Genomic DNA, 19,588 nt, shown 5'->3' on the forward strand with positions numbered 1-19,588 from the left:
AGATCTGATGTGTCGTGTTTGTGCAATTTGGCATCAACTATAAGCGTTTAATGGTTTGAGTGTCATTCGCTTTTATTTATGATACCATTTTATATAAAGTCGCAACTTTTTCATATCTATTCATTAGTTTTTGATGCACATTTGCTAACCTTGCCACTTGTGTATGAGCTCTTTTACATCTAAGTGCATGAGAATACAGCCAAGCTGAGCAGTGCACGCATTCTGCTGGATGTTGAGAGGCAGTTTTAGGGTGAGTTATGGCTGCCATCTTCTATAGACCTCTAGCTGTTTCTCCAAAACTGCACCCTGGCTCTGGTTTGTAATCTGAGTTGATATCTATGGATTAAGGGGATTAGCCTGCACCTGTCTCCCTGTTATTGGACTCTTTTCGGGTGCTGAGAAGCACCGCGTCATCTGGCCCATCTCCATGATTCACCAAGGCTGAGAGGAGAGGAAAGGAAGGAGACGGGCTGCAGTAAATGCGACCGGGATTGGAAAGTAATCTCGGGTTAAACATCGAGATGATGTGGAGTTCTGGTGGTTTCTCTTCGCTGCTTTATTACTACACCCACCGTCTCTTCCCTCTGTTTCACATCTTTCCTTTGCTAATATACGACCCGAAACTCCAAATTGACTCCATTATCAGGTTTCATCCTTTTAATATGGAACTGGCAAAGTGAGCGGGAACGTCATGTTAATTTCTACAGTGTTCTTTTTTTATCTCGTATACGCTGCAGCCCCGTGGCCTGATGGTGTCACAGTGCAGGAAATTAGGTGGAAATGATCAAAGAATGTGGCTGCCTGTGTTTATTAGTGAAGACTTTGTTTTACTAAAATGTGACCTTAATCTCAGATGCTCATTAACACACTGCAAAAACACATCAAAGGGTCTAATCTGTTGAGAAAATAAGAAAAAATCCTCCTCTGGCAATGAATTAAGGTCTGAAACTGCCCATTACATTACTATTTCAAATGGATACTAAACACTTCAGGATACACACAGGTTGTTTTAAAGCATTGTTGCGGTATAAGTCATGCGTGTCGTTACGAACGTGTTTCATCTCCATCAGCCTGAATTCCGTCCTCGCTTCCCATCGGCGGACGCCCACACGCAAACACAAAATCTGGCTACGCCATAAACAGCCTCATAACATCTACGCAATGACACAGCAGCGCAGATCAAGAAGTTGTTTCGTGGTGATAACCCGTCGAGGATATGGTTACGAGCTGTAACTGTCAGTGGTATTGCATTATTGAGTTGTTATCGAGTGGTTCAAACGCTTTTCTTGCAAGCTACTGGCAGTCGTTTTTTCTTTACTGTTGTGATATTTCACACTTTGATGCAGTTGTTGCTTTCGCCCGAGTCGCTGCTGTGATTATGGCTGCTGCTCTCACTGGCGAAGACCCACATCTGTCAACGTATGTGTATTTAAAATGGAGGAAAAATTAGAAGCGTTGCCTTTTAATGGTTGCTGCTCTCACATTGCCTCTGCTGACATATTCTACTGTGGCACATTTTACCTTCTTTAACTTCATGTGCACAATGTAAATGTATTGCTAGCTAATTGCCCTTTTTGAGCTACGTCTGCCACAAAGCTCCATCCTCCATAGTTTCTTCGGTTGTTCTTTCTTTCTGTGTATTTTCTTTTCCACTCCGTTTCAAAGCAGTCCAACCTCTGCTGATGTGGACCCACACGGTCCGCTGAGAGATTGCATGTGATAAAGTTTTACAAAGAGCTGCAAACTTTAACTTGACCTGACATGTCCTCCAAACTGTGGCTGCTACTCTCATCTCACACTTCTTCTCCAAGTCCCCCCCCCCCTCAGTGTGAGGCAAGTTTTAGTGCCAAATCCTGCACCCTTTCTTAAAGGAATGGTTCATGTTTTTGCATAATTTGTTCAAGTAATTTCCTGCACAGTGCTGTAGTGGCGCCCACTTTCATCTCACTTTGTGACTGTGATGGACTGTCCTGGATGTACACTGCCCACACCCACAGTCAGGAGGGCTCTGCTCCAATGATCAAGGGTTGCAGGTGGTAACTAGCTGCTTGAGCTGATGAATAAAACTATATAAGATACAAGAACTCATGCTAGAGTCACTCGCTTCCCGAGCTTAGCGTGATGACCATAAGCAAGGTCAGTTCTTTCATACATTAATCTTAAGACAATGTATTTAGACAAAAATGGTTTGATTGCAGGGAACATGGCAGAGCTATAGAATACTATTTAGCTTCACCAATTAACCTAAAAAAACACTTTTCTCTGACGTGAACAGGGCAAAAACATATAATTCTATGCAATAAGATCTTCTTGTTGTAAGGCGGGAGTGCTCACCTCTTCAGATGGTCATGCAATCCAGAGTCATTTGCCATTTGTGTGGATGGATACAACCGCTTTGGGTCACATCGGGTTATAAAACCAAGAAATAACAACACCAGGTGAAAATATGTTGGAAAAGGGCATCACGGGCTCAGCACTGTCTGTAGCACCAACACATTTCACGTCTCTGTGTGGATTGGATCTAAAACTGTTGAAGATTGATGTTATTGAAGCCTATATACAAAGAAAATTGTCATCCATCAACTGGTGTGTGGATCTTTTTCGATGTGAAGGGTTGTTTTTTCTTCCCCAAGAAATAATGTGACAGTGGTGCCAATGACCCTTGGACTTGGCTACTACAAGTTGTGTAATTAAAGTTATCTTTAAACATGATGGGTAAAATTCAAAAAGCAATTTTCCCAAGGGGATCAAAAAAAGCATGATTCGTTCTTTCCTCTTTTCCTAAATGTCATCTTGAAGGACGGCGAGGCAACATGTCATGGGGTAGCACAGTTGCCAGGTGGTGTTTAGATGACATTTTAGAAGCTGTCAAGTGAAACTACAAGTCTGCGAGAACAGACTGGGTTCAAAGGCAGAATTTTTTTATTTATTTATTTTTCTCCTGCAACTGAATAACCTGCAGATTTGGATGATAAAACTAGAAGAGGAAAGAAAATCCCACAAATTGTCGATAAACATCTTCACCAGGCAGTGTAATGTACCACACTTTGTACCGTAAACGTAAAGTTTGATACGTGATAACTATCTGAACGGTGCGGTGGTGAGCAAAGAGTGTTTAATTCAGCAGATTGGGGAATCTGCCTAACAAGACGTAACAAGAAATAAAAGACCGAATATTATGTTTGATAATACCATCTGCCTTCTCAGAGACCTCATTTTCCTCCAATATGTTTCTCTCCAAGGAGACAGAAAAGTTTCCCTGACTTACTTGTGAGAAAACTTTTCAATGCAAAGTTCTTTAAAGTTTTAAGCAACAGTTTGTGACATTGCCGAGTATCGGCAACAATAGCTAATAAAGCAAGATCTACAGTATAACAAATAGTAATTAGAGTATTCATAGTTTACACAACAACGGTGCTTGGAGCCACTGAAAACACTATCATTTGAAAACAGCTCCCAAGGTGGAACTTTTTGAAAACACTCCGAATTATTGTCCGTGGAAACTGGGGCAAATACAAGTTTGTTATACGGTTTCATTATAAAAAAAACAACAAACAAGAGCACCTACTAGGGGCTCTATGTGAAAACAACAGCATTTCTGCCGTTTCTGTGTAAACGTACATCGTTTTTAAAACTTGGCGTCAACACGAAACTTCTCTGAAAAGAAATTGCAAAGTTATCAAGTTTGCAGATTTCAAATTTAAAACTAACATGGAGATTTAAGCTTTTTATTACCAATACAGCTCTGAATAGCTGGTTAGATTTGAGTGTAGAGGATGGTTTTGGGGTGGCCCATTGTGGTCTATACTGTTGGGGGGGGCTCATCCTGAAATGCAAGAAAATATTTAGCATAAAATTAAGCTTAAGATCTTCTAAATGACAGTTGACTTCAATTATAAAGCCAACATTGTACCACATCATCAATCTCAAAGTGCCTTAAACAATCAGTTAGATTCAAATGCAACACTTTGTCATTCAGGTATAATACTACACCTGTGAGCGAGGCCCCACTGCAATGTTCTCCAGTGGCAGTTTTGCTAAATGAATGACCAAATAGTAATAATGTGTGGCTAGACACATTGATTCACATCGCCCAAAGTCACTTTGTGTTTTAGAATTAAGCCACCAGCCTTGTTATTGAAAGATGACCTGCTCTATGACCTGAACCACAGCCGCCCACAAATCATAATGGATTTTTGCAATCGGCACAGAAACCAGCCAATGGAATCCATGTTCCATAGTGGTGGCTACAGAGGAGTACTATAGAGCAAACCCGATATGAAAGTCTATTATATGGTCATGCCTCGACACTCAAAGACCCTTTGTACTTTCTCGGAGGAAAGAAACTGACAAACGTCTGGACATAACTGGAAGTTTGACTCATTTCATATCACAGTGCCCAGCGATTTCTCTCTTGCTGTGCTTTCACAACGTTATCAGGCAGTGTCTGCAGCAGGTTGAGGTTGAGTAACTATGTGGAACGGATCGGTGCCAAAGTTCCGGTGAAGTGTCTTGATATTTGAGTTTCTTGAACTGGCTGGAAACACTGACCAGGACAAAGGAAAGGCCATACCGGTCCTCTGTCACCTAAAAAAAAAAAGAAATGGACCTCTGCAGTGATGATGAGCTCAACAAGCTCCTGGAAGCAAATCCGTCACTTATTTCAGGTGTCGCGTAGTGAAAATCCACAAAGTGGAAATGATCGTAGTGCCATTTTTATTATCATTTTAGGGGGAAATGTTGCATATTCTTACTTTTTGCAACACAAAAAGAGATGATTTCTGATGACAGAGCTCCAATCACACAACAGTTGAGACCCAAGTTCTTGATTGCGTCAAGAGTTTCGCAGCGCAGCATAACAAGCCTGATCAGACAATGTGTCTCCCTTTTTCTCTGCCTGTCTCTTGGCTATTCTTCATCCGAGATAAGCGTCGGTTTTGTATGTAAATGTCAGCAACGCTGGCAAAGAAGAGGAAACAGATCCAGAGTGATGCGGGGGTGAACCCAGCTGATATAAGATTTTCCATTCACCGATAACAATGCACAGACACATGCAGGGAAAACAATAACATATGAGCTCACTCAACCGCCATGTGATCCGGACCAGTAACAGTGTGTCCGTCAAAAGGGGGCCACAGTAACTTCCTACAGATAAACTCACGCATCTGTTGATGAATACACCGTGAACAATAACACTCTTTTATGCTTTTTTTTTTTCCTTCTTCTCTTAGGCTGCCAGGCCTCTCATAGGAGACACATTTCAGTAATATCATATTGTTTTGCTGCAGGCAAACTGAAGTGTTTACTGGAAAGAAGTTTTCTCCTCACAAATCTTATTCCAACGAGTTAGAGAATACATTGGATGGGAATGCAATCACATATCGAAACACTGATATACTATAAGGCAATGCAGTCACTTTCCTGGGAAACGCGAGAATCCTGGAGGGGATTGATCTGGACTTAAGTGGCATGATCGAAAGTAGCTACATTTTTGCAAACATTCAAGTAAATCACATTTCAGCATACAGCGTTGTTGATACACCGGAGATATCTCGTTTACAGATTCACGCAGTTAGGAAACCTTAGATAACCCAAGTATAGGAGTAAAATACTTCTGATTTCACTATCATAAGGGTATTTATGCCCACATTTGCAGCTAAAACAGCACATTTTTACTTGACTATTGTTCAAAAGAACAATGACATATTTTCAGAGAAGCTTCCAAACCAAAATGTATGTTTATTTACACATCAGGATGGTCTGTATCAGCAATAGCAACACTGTGATATAATGTATTGGCTATCTGGCAACACTTGGGTAAAGCTGCAAGCATTGTTCTTTGCTAAAAGCTGCACCATGTTTACAAGATAGTTAACATTGTGCATGTGCTGTTCGGTGCTTGACAGATAAAGTGGGTGCAAACAGCTTCCTGCTGCGGCTCGTGAGAAAATTCAGATTGAACCAAATCACTGAAGCCACGGGTCCAAACACAAAACCAGCAAGCTGAAAGACAATCTGCAGCCCTGCAGAGGTCAGGAGGACCAATGAGCTGAGTGATGAAGCTGGCTTGTTGGTAATGTGATTCACGGTCAATATGAAGGCAAAAGATGAAGGCAAGTGAACTTCCTCATTTCGTCACAATAGTTCAAAGCAACAATACTGACAATCACTGAATACAGTGGACTCTGTGTTTTGAGAAAAATTATGTCACATTACACTTCTGCTTTAAACTTTCCATGATCACAGGAAACATGTGTTCTGCTGCTTTACTTTGACTGAGTATCACTTATGTTCTTTAAAACTTGCAAACATGGTAAATACAAAACAAAATCTCACAAGTGATAAAACTGTAATGTTTTTGACTTGGACATTAGAACTCAATAACGCTTAACAAAAATCTTCAAATAAATCCATAGCATTATTTTGTTGTAGTTATATCTTATGAAAAAGTAGATATTTTGGTGAAGTTTACGCTTCAAAATTTAATCTATTATGTTCTAATGGCCTTAGATATCTTTTTTTTTTTTCCTAAAATGTTTAAATGCGCTTTTATAAAACTAGAGGACTCCTATAAAGGGTTAGGAAAGGGTAGAAGTTTCTAAAGTCAAACAAAATACAGTTTCAAAACAGCATCTAAATAGGTCTCTGACCACTAAAACATGCAAGAAAACAGTTAACTTTTTCAAAGGCCTTTAAATATTACTCTTAGCACACTTTAGTCCACACAAAAATGCAGGCTGATATACTGCTAATCAGATATTTGGTTGACATCATGTGTGAACGCCAGTGTAATGTGTGACACATCTCCAAACGCGTTAATATGGAACGGCACACAGTTAGACAACTACTTTAACCTACTTCATCTGTGCTACTGCAAAAATCAAAAAGCTTATTGCTCTTGAGAGCTGCTTGTGGTATTCTCCTTCATCTGGGCGCGAGCTGTCCTTCCTCGCCTGTGTGCTACTGTGATAATGTGCAGTCGGTGTGTTAAAGTTTTTGTGAGTGCAGCTTGCACTTAGCCACAAAGATCAAGGCAGAGTGTGTTTGTCTGTGTCTTTGTACTTAATTCATGTGCGTCCAAATGTGTGTGTGTGTGTGCGCGTCTGTGTGTGCTCTTTAAAGAAGCGAATGATACAGAGGGGAGACTTCAAAGTGCCTCTTTCATCAGCTTGTGTGAAGACATACCAACCGGGCACCTACACATTGTTTTGGTCTCTTTCACCACCGGGTCTGGCTTTGTCTGGCTCTGACTATAGAAATCCTAACGACGCATAGCCGTGGTATAAGTTCGGAAACAATTGTCAAACAAACGAGCTTCAGACTCAGCAAAAGTGAAAGAACTTGGATGTTTTTTGCCGAAACTATTTGTCAGGAGAAAGTTTGCAACATGACCACAGCAGAGCAACTGATAGGCAACAGCTTTCTGCTTAATATCCTGGTTGGCAAGTTACAGCAGCTCCCTTGGAAAAAAAATAAAAAAATCAATAGGCAGAAGATTTCAGAGATCCTGCGTTTCTCTCAATTCAAGTAACTTCAGCAAAGCCTTGGGGGCAGACTTATCACTATAACCTTGCAGTTCAAACACTGCTGCCAGCTGTAAGTACTGAAAAGCCACAAAGTGAACAAACACGTTGCTCTGGGTCACGGTCCCGACAAAAAAAAAAAAAAAAAGAGAGAGAGAGAGAGAAATGTTCACACGTATAGAAAAACAAAAGCACCAAAATATTTTCAGGCAAAGTGCCCATACGAGGACCCGGCAAGTTAACACTGAACTGTGACCCGTCAAATGCTGATGGTGAAATGTGAGAGTAGCATCACATTGTTAATAGTGACGCCAAACTGTCATCCCACCTTTCTTTAGACAACGGGGGCAAAAAAAAAAACATCTCAAACAATGAACGGTTGCCAAGAGCTGGTGGAAACAGTTTAACTGAAAGCGTGGTTGTGGTGTGAGCCACGCAGAAAGCAGAAATACACCTCAGAAGGGGTGAACGGTCTCTTTTTTAATGACATGTTGTCCATTCAGAGGAAGTTATCTGCTTGCAGAAAACACCACCACAAACACAGAGTTTGTAATCAGAAACATGCTGTCAAAAATGATTACCGACTTTCCACTGAGCAACGTCATGTGAGTTCTATCCAAACAGAAAACAATGTTACCAGGCTGTTACTTGCATCCCGTTGTGTATACGAGGCTAAAACTGCTGCATGGTTGCTTTTTGTTTTTCCCCCTCCTAACACAAGTAGTATTTATTACCCCTGTTGGCTGACGGCCTTGTGCGGCTGCGGGACCGGCTTCGCTGACGCTGCAGTCGGGATTTGCCCAGGAATCTGTAATAGTAGGATGGTCTTCCAGATCCTTTCCTAGAAATCCCAGCCATGGTGATGATCCCCTTGCTCAGAAGCCCACCAGCAAGAAAGATATCCGCAACACAAGTCCTCTTGAAGTTGTAAAGATAAACGGCAGGCAAAGTTTTTGGAGTCCCGCTCTCTTTATCGCAAACTTCGCTTGAGAGTCCACTTGCTGACATGCGCGTCTACTTGAGTTAAAGACCTCATAGAGTTGTATCAGGTTTAAATCCACTTCGCAGTGAAACCATTTCCCATTCGAGAGAGCGAGAAGAGAAGAGAGAGGGGGAAGATTAAAACATCAAACATCCACTTCTGCTCAATACTCATGTCCTGTCCCACAAGCTCAGGCTGCTGCTCCGGCTCTAAACACTCCCCCTTGAAAGTTTCCCACAGTGAGGTCCCAGAGGCACGATGTCCGGAATACTGTGTGAGTGTGTATCCTGAATGACAGGAAAGCGCTCTCTGTTCCCAGTGCAAGAGTGCACCAAAGGAATTTTATACACAATCATAAAGCTGATGTCTCACTTTCATAAAGCAGGTAGAGTAAGTCTCTTCTAACACAGACATGCACAAGCTCAATCACTATCTCCCTCTCCTGTGTGTGTGTGTATGTGTGTGTGAGAGTGTGTGTGTGTGAAAGAACAAGGTGGGGGGAGCAAGAGCATGCTATGTGGCTGGGAACAACAGGAGAAAACTTTGGAATGCCTTGAAAACACGTGTAGAGAAGCTCTTCTGCGGAATGGAGTTAACAAGGCAGCAAGCAGATGACGGCACGCTTCACTTGCCTCCATCAACCACAGCAATCTTACCTCACGCTTCCAGATAAGAAAACATGTGGTGCAGTACACAGGCCAGACTCATAAAAAAAACAACAAAAAAAAAGTTTACACCAAGGGGGAGTTTTAGTTCCAGTGGCTCCTGATCCGGTCGCCCCCACTCACGTTCCAGGTTTTACAAACCAGCCACTTTAATTTGCCTCCCAGGGCAAGAAAGGCATGGCTGGGAGTGACAGCCTATCAGAAGCAGATGTAAATAGGCTGTAAAGAGTTTAGCACAACCAATCGTGGTGCCGTAAAGACGAGGGTCAGGCAGGCTGACCATAGTCCATGAGTAAATATAATGGCACATAATGGAAAGCCATTGGGGAGCATGGAGTCAGTACAGCCAGGCTTCTGATTCTGACTCTTGGTTTCAAACATAACTCGAAACTTCAATAAGTTAATAGAAAATGACCACTCTTGCCATCCTAATCAATTTCTTGATTCTTGTTTTCAATCCCGATGCCGCCGTGTCCTATTTCTACCGGGAGGCTATGAGAACCAGAACCTTATTTGCACAGATGGAAACATCAAAAGCTCTGCTTCCAGGCTAAATTTGCTGGGCCGGTCCTGGACAAATTGGCAGTCGTTTGAAATCTGTGTCACTTGGAGATGCTTTTTCCGAGTGGTGGAATGATTCATTTAAAATCATTTTGAGATATTTTGAAATCCTCCGACAGACTCCCAGGCTTCCACTGCCTCCTTTTTTTGAGCCCCGCAGAGAGCTCTTTAGATCTCAGGATGACGACACGGCACACTTCAGTAGCGATGAGGGAATGGCAGATGTCAGATGTTTGAATAAGGGCATGACTGTAATGTTATGTATTTAAAGGTGTGACACTTAGGGCTGCATACATACAGTTTAAAAGCAGCAGATTTTATTAAATACAGTTTGTATGCCCTTTATAATATATTAACTTAACTAAGAAATTACCAGGATCTCTATTTTCACTAAGCCCTGATCTACTAAAGACGTGTGCATTTAAAAACAGGCAGAAACTGGATATTGAACAAACACACACACACACATGGAAGCTGATAGAAAATAACACACACCATCCATTTAGCAGGTTTGTCTCCATTATTGGGAATGATCAGGAATGTCCTACGGATTGCAGATTACACGGCCTGAATCTCTCCATGATCTAAAAAGAGAGTTGCCGTTTTTTGTTTGTTTTTGATTTTCAAAAATTCAGATTTAATTGCTGTAAAATCCTCATGTTTGATATCGTTTAGTTACATGGTATCACCATCTATTTGTCCTTGTGGAATCTCAATGCTTCATGCCATCAGAGAGGCAACAGGCCATTTTTCATAACTCCAACCTAAAACCAGAACACCACTTAGCAACACTTAGCATTGAATAGTCGCACTGCTAAGGGAAAACAAAAATAAATAAATAGGCAATCCTTCTCTGTCCACAGAGACACAATCAGATTGCCAATCAGCACAAATGTAGTGTATCATTTGTAGCCAGCTTCACTTTTGCTGCTGTTGTTGATTTGGTTAAAAAAAAAAAAAAACCTCAACACAGCTGACATTGCTCCTCCTTCACTGATTAGCTCCTCTGCTAAGAGGATGATGTCAGATGAGTAGTGGATCAGCCCTGATACCCCACACTGGTATCAGTGCAACCCTGCTGTTTTACTTTATTATCCTCATTTGTAGGCGGTTGGTTCAAAATAAAAGTATTTACATTTCCATGTTGCACAATATCTATGTTTGCCTTTGCATTTTCACACAAATTAAAACTAATAAAGATAATAAAATCTCCAAATCACACTCCCCCGCGCTGACGACGACAAAATGCAGCCATAAACCACATTAAAGCAGCTCACCACATGAACCTCAGCGACATATTGTAAAAGCACGGAAAAGGCCACAAAAAGCACCAAATACAAATGTACATGCAACAACAGAAACATAAAAACTGTCATAAATATGCATGAGCAGAAACAACAGCACCGAGAGGGCGACAAAAAATAAAAACCTCCACTCAAATCTCAACCTTGTTGTAATCAACATCCCCCACTGTTTTCCCAAGCTGAATGAGTTTATCTGTTGATTGTAGCTAATCAAAGCGTTCCTCTCCCACTCTCTCACGCTCACCTTCTGCATTACATTTTCCTTTCGGCGGCGTCTCGATTGTTCACTGTGATGCCGCTCGCCGCTAGTGAGAGCAGTGGGGATCATAACGCCACACGCTGCGAGAAGTTTCTCGTCGCTACCTCGGCCCATAAACCCGCAGCAACACAATATAGCGGTTTGTGTACGTCTCTGTATGCCTCTAACATGGGCCTGACTGTTCCCACCGGTCCCACAGAGAGTATTTAGCGGGACCATTAGTCGGTGCACATCAGTCAACATCGAGCCGGGGCCTCGTGCTGGGGTGCGGGGGGGAATGTGAAGCCTTCAGGCTCCACGCTGCTGCTGCTGGGCTCGTGAAACACTCTGAAGACAGTGTTGTACATGTTTTCAAACCCTCATAAAGAGAGCACCGTGTCTAGACTCTGCAACCACGCTTGTAGCGTCACAGAAAAAGAAAGACCTCAAGCTGCATTCATAGATCACGTCGAGTGTTAATAACACACACAAATGAGAGAAGTATTGCTCCATTTTCTTCTTGAATTTTGAAGTGCATTAATTTGCCCAGTCTGTGTATAACAGCCACTGTGGGAGCAGTGAGGTACAATGAGTTCTTGTTTGATAGGATCCAGGGTTATAGACAAGGCAGACCAGGGAATCGGGGTCATGGAGAGTTTCAGCAGATTTTGTCTGGTTCAGTGACAAAGACATCAGTAAATGGTAAGAAAAACCAAACCTATAACTCTTTAATGTGTATGCCAGCTGGAATGCCCATATAGAACCAAATCAGTTAAAAAATGTTTTATTAGTTTACACTTATAAGTTGTGCTTAAGGGAATTACTGTACATTTTCTTTTTTAAAGTTGCGAAAGTAACTATTGTATTTTTTGTCACTTGTTAAATGACTGTATACATAGCTAAACTACCAGCTGGAGTCGCATCAGTATGTTGGAGGAAGATGCTCTACTAACCAACTGTAAGCATCAGAACAAAGAAATAGATTGATGCTATAAAACTCACCTGAAACCAAAGATGTCCAGGTTGGTCTTAAATATAAAAAGCTAACAGCTACCTGATGGTGTTTTCCCCCGCAGACAGAGTCGGAGCATTTTCAAAAAGTTCCACCTTGGGAGCCATTTTAAAAAAACTTTCAGGAGCGCCGAGCTCCAAAACACAAAAATGAATCAATAAATAAAACATTGTCATGTAAATGGGAGCTTAGTTCAGGATGTATGAGGGGCTTCTCCTCCTATAGACAAGAGTTAAACTATACAGCAACAGATCATTTCCAATTCATATCAGCATTGTTATTATATCACTAAACTCCTGTTTACAGAAAGACTTATTCAGTATAGGAATCATGTGGAGCCCCTCCTCCAGTAAACAGGAGTGTAGTTATATAGTAACCAAACTGATCGAATGTAGGACACTCTTGTTACCCTCTCACTAAACTCTTTTCTAAAGGAGTGACCTAGTACAGGATTTTTGAGCTGACGATCTTCCTCTTGGAAACAGGAGTTTAGTGGTATAGCAAATGAGTTGCTGTACAATGGCGATACAATATTTTGCCAATGCTGAAGCAACGTTTAATAAAAGTAATCATTTATTTTAGAAAACTAATTGCAATGAGACAAGGCCTTATAGGAATGCATCTTCATATTGTGATTACTAAATAAAAGCATTAGCAATAAGTGTAGTTGTACTCACATATCAGAGATCGAAACTATAGGTTTCGTTCCTTATTGTCAGTTTGCCTTCCACTGACGTACATTTAACACATTCTGAAGTGGTAATAGCTTTTTCCTTTGTATTTTGAAGACAGCTCGTTAAGGATTTAATTATTCTTTTACCCTTTTCAGACAAGAAAAGAAAAATCCAACAAAACACCAAAGCATAGGATTAAGTATTTTTGCTTGGAATAACACAAATTCCAAATAATGTCAGAATTATTCATTAGGTCTGACAATGTGTAACTCTGATTTACAGTTTCTTTATTCTGCATGACAGCATTTCACCCAAAATCAGGCATTTCTAATAGCTATTTAATTGCTTCCCTCTCAGTGACTCAGCCAACTGAATTGATAATTTGGAAACAGGAGAGAGAAAAATACCTGGAAAAAACTGTTGCAGATGGATATGACTAATGACTTGAATATAAACCCATCATGATGAATCCATTTAGACGACTGTGTTCATCTGTGCAGGACATTAAGTACAACAAAAGAAGTCATCAAGCAGGAGCCAAACATGGAGGAAATGGTGGTTGCCTTTGAAATACTGTTTTCTAGTTAACTAAATTATCACGGAGGGGTTTAATATGAGACCAAATAATTACATTTCCTAATACGTTAAGAGAGCCGTTGATATAACCGTGTGAAAAAGTGCTTTGTGTCTACAAAAGACATTTGGAACAATAATCACAAGTAAAAATAGTCTTACCTGTTCAACAGAAGGTATGGATCAGGTCCGATTGGCAAAGAAACATAGAAAAAGAAACGAAAAGCACAAGTCAGACCAGTTTGAAACTTAAAAGCATTGCAATAACAAAGACTAAAACCAGAACTACTTTGAGTTTGTGATGCATATTGAGTGTAAACGGCAGCAGTATGACAGCAGATCAGGAACAATTTGAATGAGATTTTGTTCATTTAAGTTCAAAACACTGTATATACATGTGAATTCCATTGATTTCCCACTTCCACATTAATTACACACATGAGTACGCCACAGAATGCATATGGACCCCTAAACAATAGCGAATAGAGATAACAGACTCGGCAGGGGATTGCAGATATAGTCCAAAAAAAAAAAAAAAAAGTCCCTGAAAAAGTCAATTACAGAACCTTTATACTCTAAAACAAGGCTGCTCTGAAAATGGAGCTAATTCCACTTTCAGGGCAAACAAAAGAGAGATGCATTGATTCCTAACACAGCTCACTCCATTGTCTCCCTGTGAATGGTGGGTTTCACACAGAAAGCGACACACACTGGCTATTACACCAAAAATATTGCCAGCCATTAGAGCAAAAAAACAACAACAAAAAAAAAAAGCAAACCCTCAGACAGTCACGGGGATTTAGACGACTCGGGAATAATAGAGAAAAACCAGCGTGTGCTGAGAAACCGTAAAGATTCAAGGACTGAGAGTCGTATTCATCTGGAAATGGCAAAACACATTAGTATGGATTACAAGCAGCGGATAAGCTAAAATTGATAGTTGCTCCTGCTCGAGTCTCCTTGGGCTGATCATAGCTTACCCTCTAAAAGACAACTTGACTTTATTACATAGAATGAAGTCACGTCCTTTTTGGTGTAAACAGCAACAAACTGCTGTCAGCCAGAGAGAAGAGTGAGCCATCCTTTACTGCCTCTTTACCTTATACAGGTCAGCAATGGGAATATGCAGTGAAAATGTACAAAACTATGTTTTACATTTCTGAAGAAAAAATAAATCTAATAAGCAGAGCTTATAGATGATTTTAAAAGATTAACATACATTACATAATGATTGCTGATTAGCAGAATTCACTATAGTTCAACAATCAACAACAGATCACTGCACGCTATTGCTGCACATGTCCTTTTTGTTTTATCATGCAATCATTGCTGACTCCCTCATGGAATCATCCCGATCATGAACGATACACGTGACAAGATTGTGAGAGATTGTGTGTCTCCTTGTGAGTGAATCCTGCCAGTGGAAAGAGGCAGATCAAACCTGTATCAACACTGACCCCTTCTGGAAAACATGATCGTGTACAACTCAAAGCACAAGCAGGACTCTGCTCCAACTGAGTCACTTGGGAGATTAAGTTGTTCAAGGTTTAGGGGCCTTGATAATTTTTCTTTCCCCAGTGCCTGCACGGTGGTGTAGTGGTTAACACACACAGAGAATGTCTGTGTCTGGATTCTCTTCTTCGAAAATGTGTGATGGAATTCTGTTGTTTTTTTTTCTGTCTCTTGATTTGCCCTGGAGACTAGAAAGCTGGGGACTTCGCTCGCCCAGAGTCAGCCGGGATCCGGTGCCTCCGATACCGACTTGAATGCACCGGGAGAGAAGATGACTGAATTTGGACCAACAACCTACTCATGACATGCTTGCTCAAGCAGCACTTCATGCACAAATATTGTATTGTAAACTATTCCAGCACAACATCCGTCTTCATCTCTGTCCATCTCAAGTGATACTGAAGGAAAAAAACCCAAACATACACTCTTTGAAACCTTATACAAATACATACAAATAAGTCCGGATAAATTGCATGATTCTGCACCAATGCTCACAAATTAGGCATGATTTAGTTACATATTATGATTAATAAAAGTTTGTACTTAATGCCCAAAAGTGAATTTTGATACATCATATGAACAATAACCTGTTTTTCAAGCCACTTAAAGTCATAATAAAAGGTTTCTCTCCCACTTAATCTACTTGATCTGAAAAAAATGTATGTTGTTGACCTTATTTACTTCACTCTTCATTTTTCCAACCATTTCTCTGACTTTAATAACAAGCAGTGTTGCAATAACGGCAAACAGTTCGGTTGGCATCCCCCCACCCCTCCTGAATTAGTATTAAAATGGCAGCTATGAGTGAATTTGTGCATGTACAATATAAATTTTGCATGAGATGGCACATGGTGCCCTGAATGTATAATGACCTGTCCATAAACAAAGAGGAATAAAGAGCCATTATGCTTCATTACAATGTGACCTCTTCTCTGTGGCCATTAAAGCTAAGCCAACATAGATTACTCTTTGAACGCCCGAGTCCGACCATACCAACTCGTACTTCTGCTGCTATAGTGACAGAACGGGTGCCATCTATGCAGCCTTTTCTTCCTCCTCTTATTCATGCCTCCCACTCCCTCTTGGCCTCAGAGTAAAGGCCAAATTGCAGAATGTCCTGTCCCACCAAGCAGAACTCATTATACAAGACTGGAGACAGAAAGAGAACAGAGGAGTCTGTGTGACACTGCTGGCCAGAGACAAACAGATATGCAAGATGGGGGAAGAGGAGGAGGAGAAGGGGAGGTGAACTCTTTTTTTTTCTTCTTTTTTTTTGCCATGATTAAAGGAATAAAGAGCACGAATACGCAGCGAGGGAGAGAGGCGAAGATGAGAGGGATCTAGCTAATGAAGCAACCACTTGAGATGAGCACCGAAAAGGCCTCTGACAATGTTGTTCTCAAACGCAAAACCAAATGTGCTACAAATGGCTCACAAATGCATACTCGTGGGCACCATTAGGCAAAGTCACAAGAAACTGCTGTTACCCATTCTAGGTAATTATGTAATAGTATTATCATTTTAAGAAAGGGTGGTTATGGTAACTCAGGGGAGACAGAATAGGAGTACACTTGTAGTAAAAAGAAGCTACATACAAAGCGTCAAATTGAAAAGGTTGTGTGACACTTTAGATTGTGTATTTAGAGAAAAGGAACAGAAGTAATCCTCAGTTGTTTATCGATTCTTGAACTATCCCGAAAACTTTGGAGTTACGCTGGTGACATGATAAGACATACACTGCAATATCATGTTTGTTGGTGTAGTGGTTCGCGCTCTCACCACATGGAGGCGGCTTTGAATCTGGGTTGGGCCTTTCTGTCTTCCCATTTCGTGCGTGAGTTTCCTCCTACAGTCCAAAAATATGCATGTAAGGTTATGTGATGAATGTGAGCGTCTGTGTTTTCCTAGTAAAGAACTGGCTACTTGTCCAGGATGTACGCTGCTTTCACCCCGAGTTAGGGTAAAGCTGTATAAAAGATGAAAAGATGGAGTTTTAGTGGTAGTGGAACCATCGTACAAAACATGTTAATAGAATCTGGCATTTATCTCCATAGTTGAATGTTTTCCAATTCAGCTACTTGTCAGCCAGGTATGCAGGATTAACTTGACTTCAAATCCAGAAAGAAACTGCTGAGAATAGGGGCCACCGGCTCAGAAAATAAATAGCATTACAATATATATATAACTAGAACTCTAAATATCTGTGTTTGTTTTAGTGCAACAAAGTATAGATAGATCACGAAGAAGTTTACAATTAATGTACTATCCTTTTACAACACATGACAAAGCATCACCTCAATCCTCATTTAACCATGCGATTTACACTTCACAACAGATCACAGGGGATTTTCTTACTATTTACTTCTTCAAAAGGCATAAAACATTTGGCTCCATGTAGTTGTAACTCAAAAATATAGTAAGCTAGTTCATATCATGGTCAGAATAACTTCTCATGTTCTAGAAATTGTTATTAACGTAAACACATGTTTACATCTGTGTAATAATCCTTATCACCTGAAACAACTGACCACATAATACAAACTAAGGAGGAAAGAAAATAAGTTATATCCCTGTGCGCCCCCTAGTGGTTAAGTTATTGTGGCCAGTTCTGGACCATACCTTTGACAGCCATGATCTAAAATGTTTGAGTTAGTTTGAGTTATACAAACCTGTTGGAAGTTTGGTGTTAATGTTGGATGAGTGAAGGGAGAGTGAAGTAAAAAGCACATCTCATCTGATTGGACAAAAATGTGGGTGTGTGACTGCATTTTTCACCAATTTGTTTAAAAAAACAAACCATTTATTTTTCCTCTTATAGTGTTGCAATATATTGACATCATTATTGTATGTTTTGAGCCAATTCACAGCAGTAAAGTGGATTTATTATCGATAGAATTGCTATATTTATCATTTACCTTCACTCTGGAATGGAAGGATGGATGTTTCTCCAACGCAGGGAGGCACTTAATGACATCGGAACATTTGTTTTTAACATCATTATGATGCCTTTCTATTACATAAACACCCTGTATTCAAAATTACACGTTTTGATATTATGTAGGTAAACATGGCAATGTGAGGACATGCATGAAATAGTACATGTCCACCAATCTGCACATACAGTCATCGAAGTGCAGAGCCAGCATTGCCTCGGGTGGGTGGCAAAAAAGAGAGAGCTCCTCCAGCGCTGCTGCGTTATGGAGTGTGGTTGAGAAAGCAGTCCTCTGCGCACCATTCCACCTAACTACTGCTGTAATACCTCCTAATTTGAGTGCTTCACAGTTGCAGCAGTGTTATTTCATACCATGTTTACGGGCTGCAGACTGTGTGGTGCTGATCCGGGCTGGCACGTTCTCCTACAGCACGTCATTTCTTATCGCCCTTCTCCACTTGTGGATTTCAGATCCTATAGGGACCCCGAAGAGCAACAAAACACAATTGTGTTGGTCTGGCCAACTCCATCTTTTTGTTTACCAAGCTCATGTTATGGAGCATTTCACAATGCCCACAATGTCGACTGGCTCGGTTTCTGAGCCTGAGTTGCAGTCACAAATGTGGAAAAGGAAGAAATGTTGTATCGATAAATTAAAGCTCTCTTTTTCATTTATTTAATTTATGAAGATACGCTTAATACACAGTACTCAGTCTGTATAGTTTTTAGTAGTAAACATTTTTTTTTTGATGATTGCATTAACTGATCAATAATCCAATATGAAAGTGATACAGAAATTAAAAAAAAAAAAAAGAACTTGAACTAATGTTTTGCACTTTTACTCCTTGAATCATTTAAACAGTATGAATCAGCAACTGTTGATCAGCTCATCAGCACATTATCTCCGGTCGGTTTGCATTCTAAACAGTAATACTCGCGCCAACACTCACAGTGGCACAGTAAACATACAGTGAGGCCGCATGTCAAAGAGACAATGTCAGGATTACGGTTTGAATAGCCCACATTCTGCTGTTGACATGTAAGCGGAATGCTTACACAGGGAAAATCTGTTCCAATCAATCCGTTGCAGATTAAACAAATAACCAGCCGCCCGGTAAACACGGTGGGACGAGCTGAAAAAAATAAAATATAATTAACAAGTCGAGAAAAAGCAACAAACTGCTCGGTGCCCTCTCAATGCACATGGAATCACGTGTGCATGCTCATCTCCTTTGAAGATAAATAGATTGAGATTCCATTGATCTCACACAAATTCATTAAAGGCCTTTGATAGGTTTTCACTGTCAATCTATTCTTAGTAATCCTTTTTCTTGTTTAATCCAGAGGGACACTACCCTTTCAATCTGAGGTCACACTGAATACTGTGAAAAAAAAAAAAAAAAAAAAAAAGATAAGACGAAGGAAAGCAGAAATTAGGTTTAGATTTCTTCTCTGTGATTCTACATTACCGAGTGGGAAAGAATAGACACAACTTTGCATCTTCCGTTTCATCAAACCTGCGCTTTTACACAGCAACATTTAAAAACATTGTAGTTGGCATGCAAGGCCACCAGTTGGCGATGATGGTTGTTTTTGTCATGAAACTACATTT

General features: G+C 40.5%; 1 protein-coding gene across 7 annotated transcripts in view; it reads right to left on the bottom strand.

Annotated features, from left to right (window-relative positions):
- The window catches only part of dab2ipb (DAB2 interacting protein b), a 194,941-nt gene that overhangs the window by 115,477 nt on the left and 59,876 nt on the right, over positions 1-19,588 (bottom strand). For 2 of the 7 annotated variants that reach the window (XM_080477501.1, XM_080477499.1), the window contains exon 1: positions 8,258-8,951. The exons of 4 other annotated variants lie outside the window; for them this stretch is intronic. In XM_080477501.1, the coding sequence (XP_080333627.1) occupies positions 8,258-8,531 (274 nt within the window). In that variant the 5' untranslated portion in view covers positions 8,532-8,951. Of the gene's footprint in view, positions 1-8,257; positions 8,972-19,588 lie in introns of those variants that run through there. One more of the 7 variants, XM_080477498.1, reaches the window with a different exon arrangement.

The sequence above is a fragment of the Lipophrys pholis genome, assembly GCF_963383615.2.
Source record: "Lipophrys pholis genome assembly, chromosome: 12".
NCBI lineage: Eukaryota > Metazoa > Chordata > Actinopteri > Blenniiformes > Blenniidae > Lipophrys > Lipophrys pholis.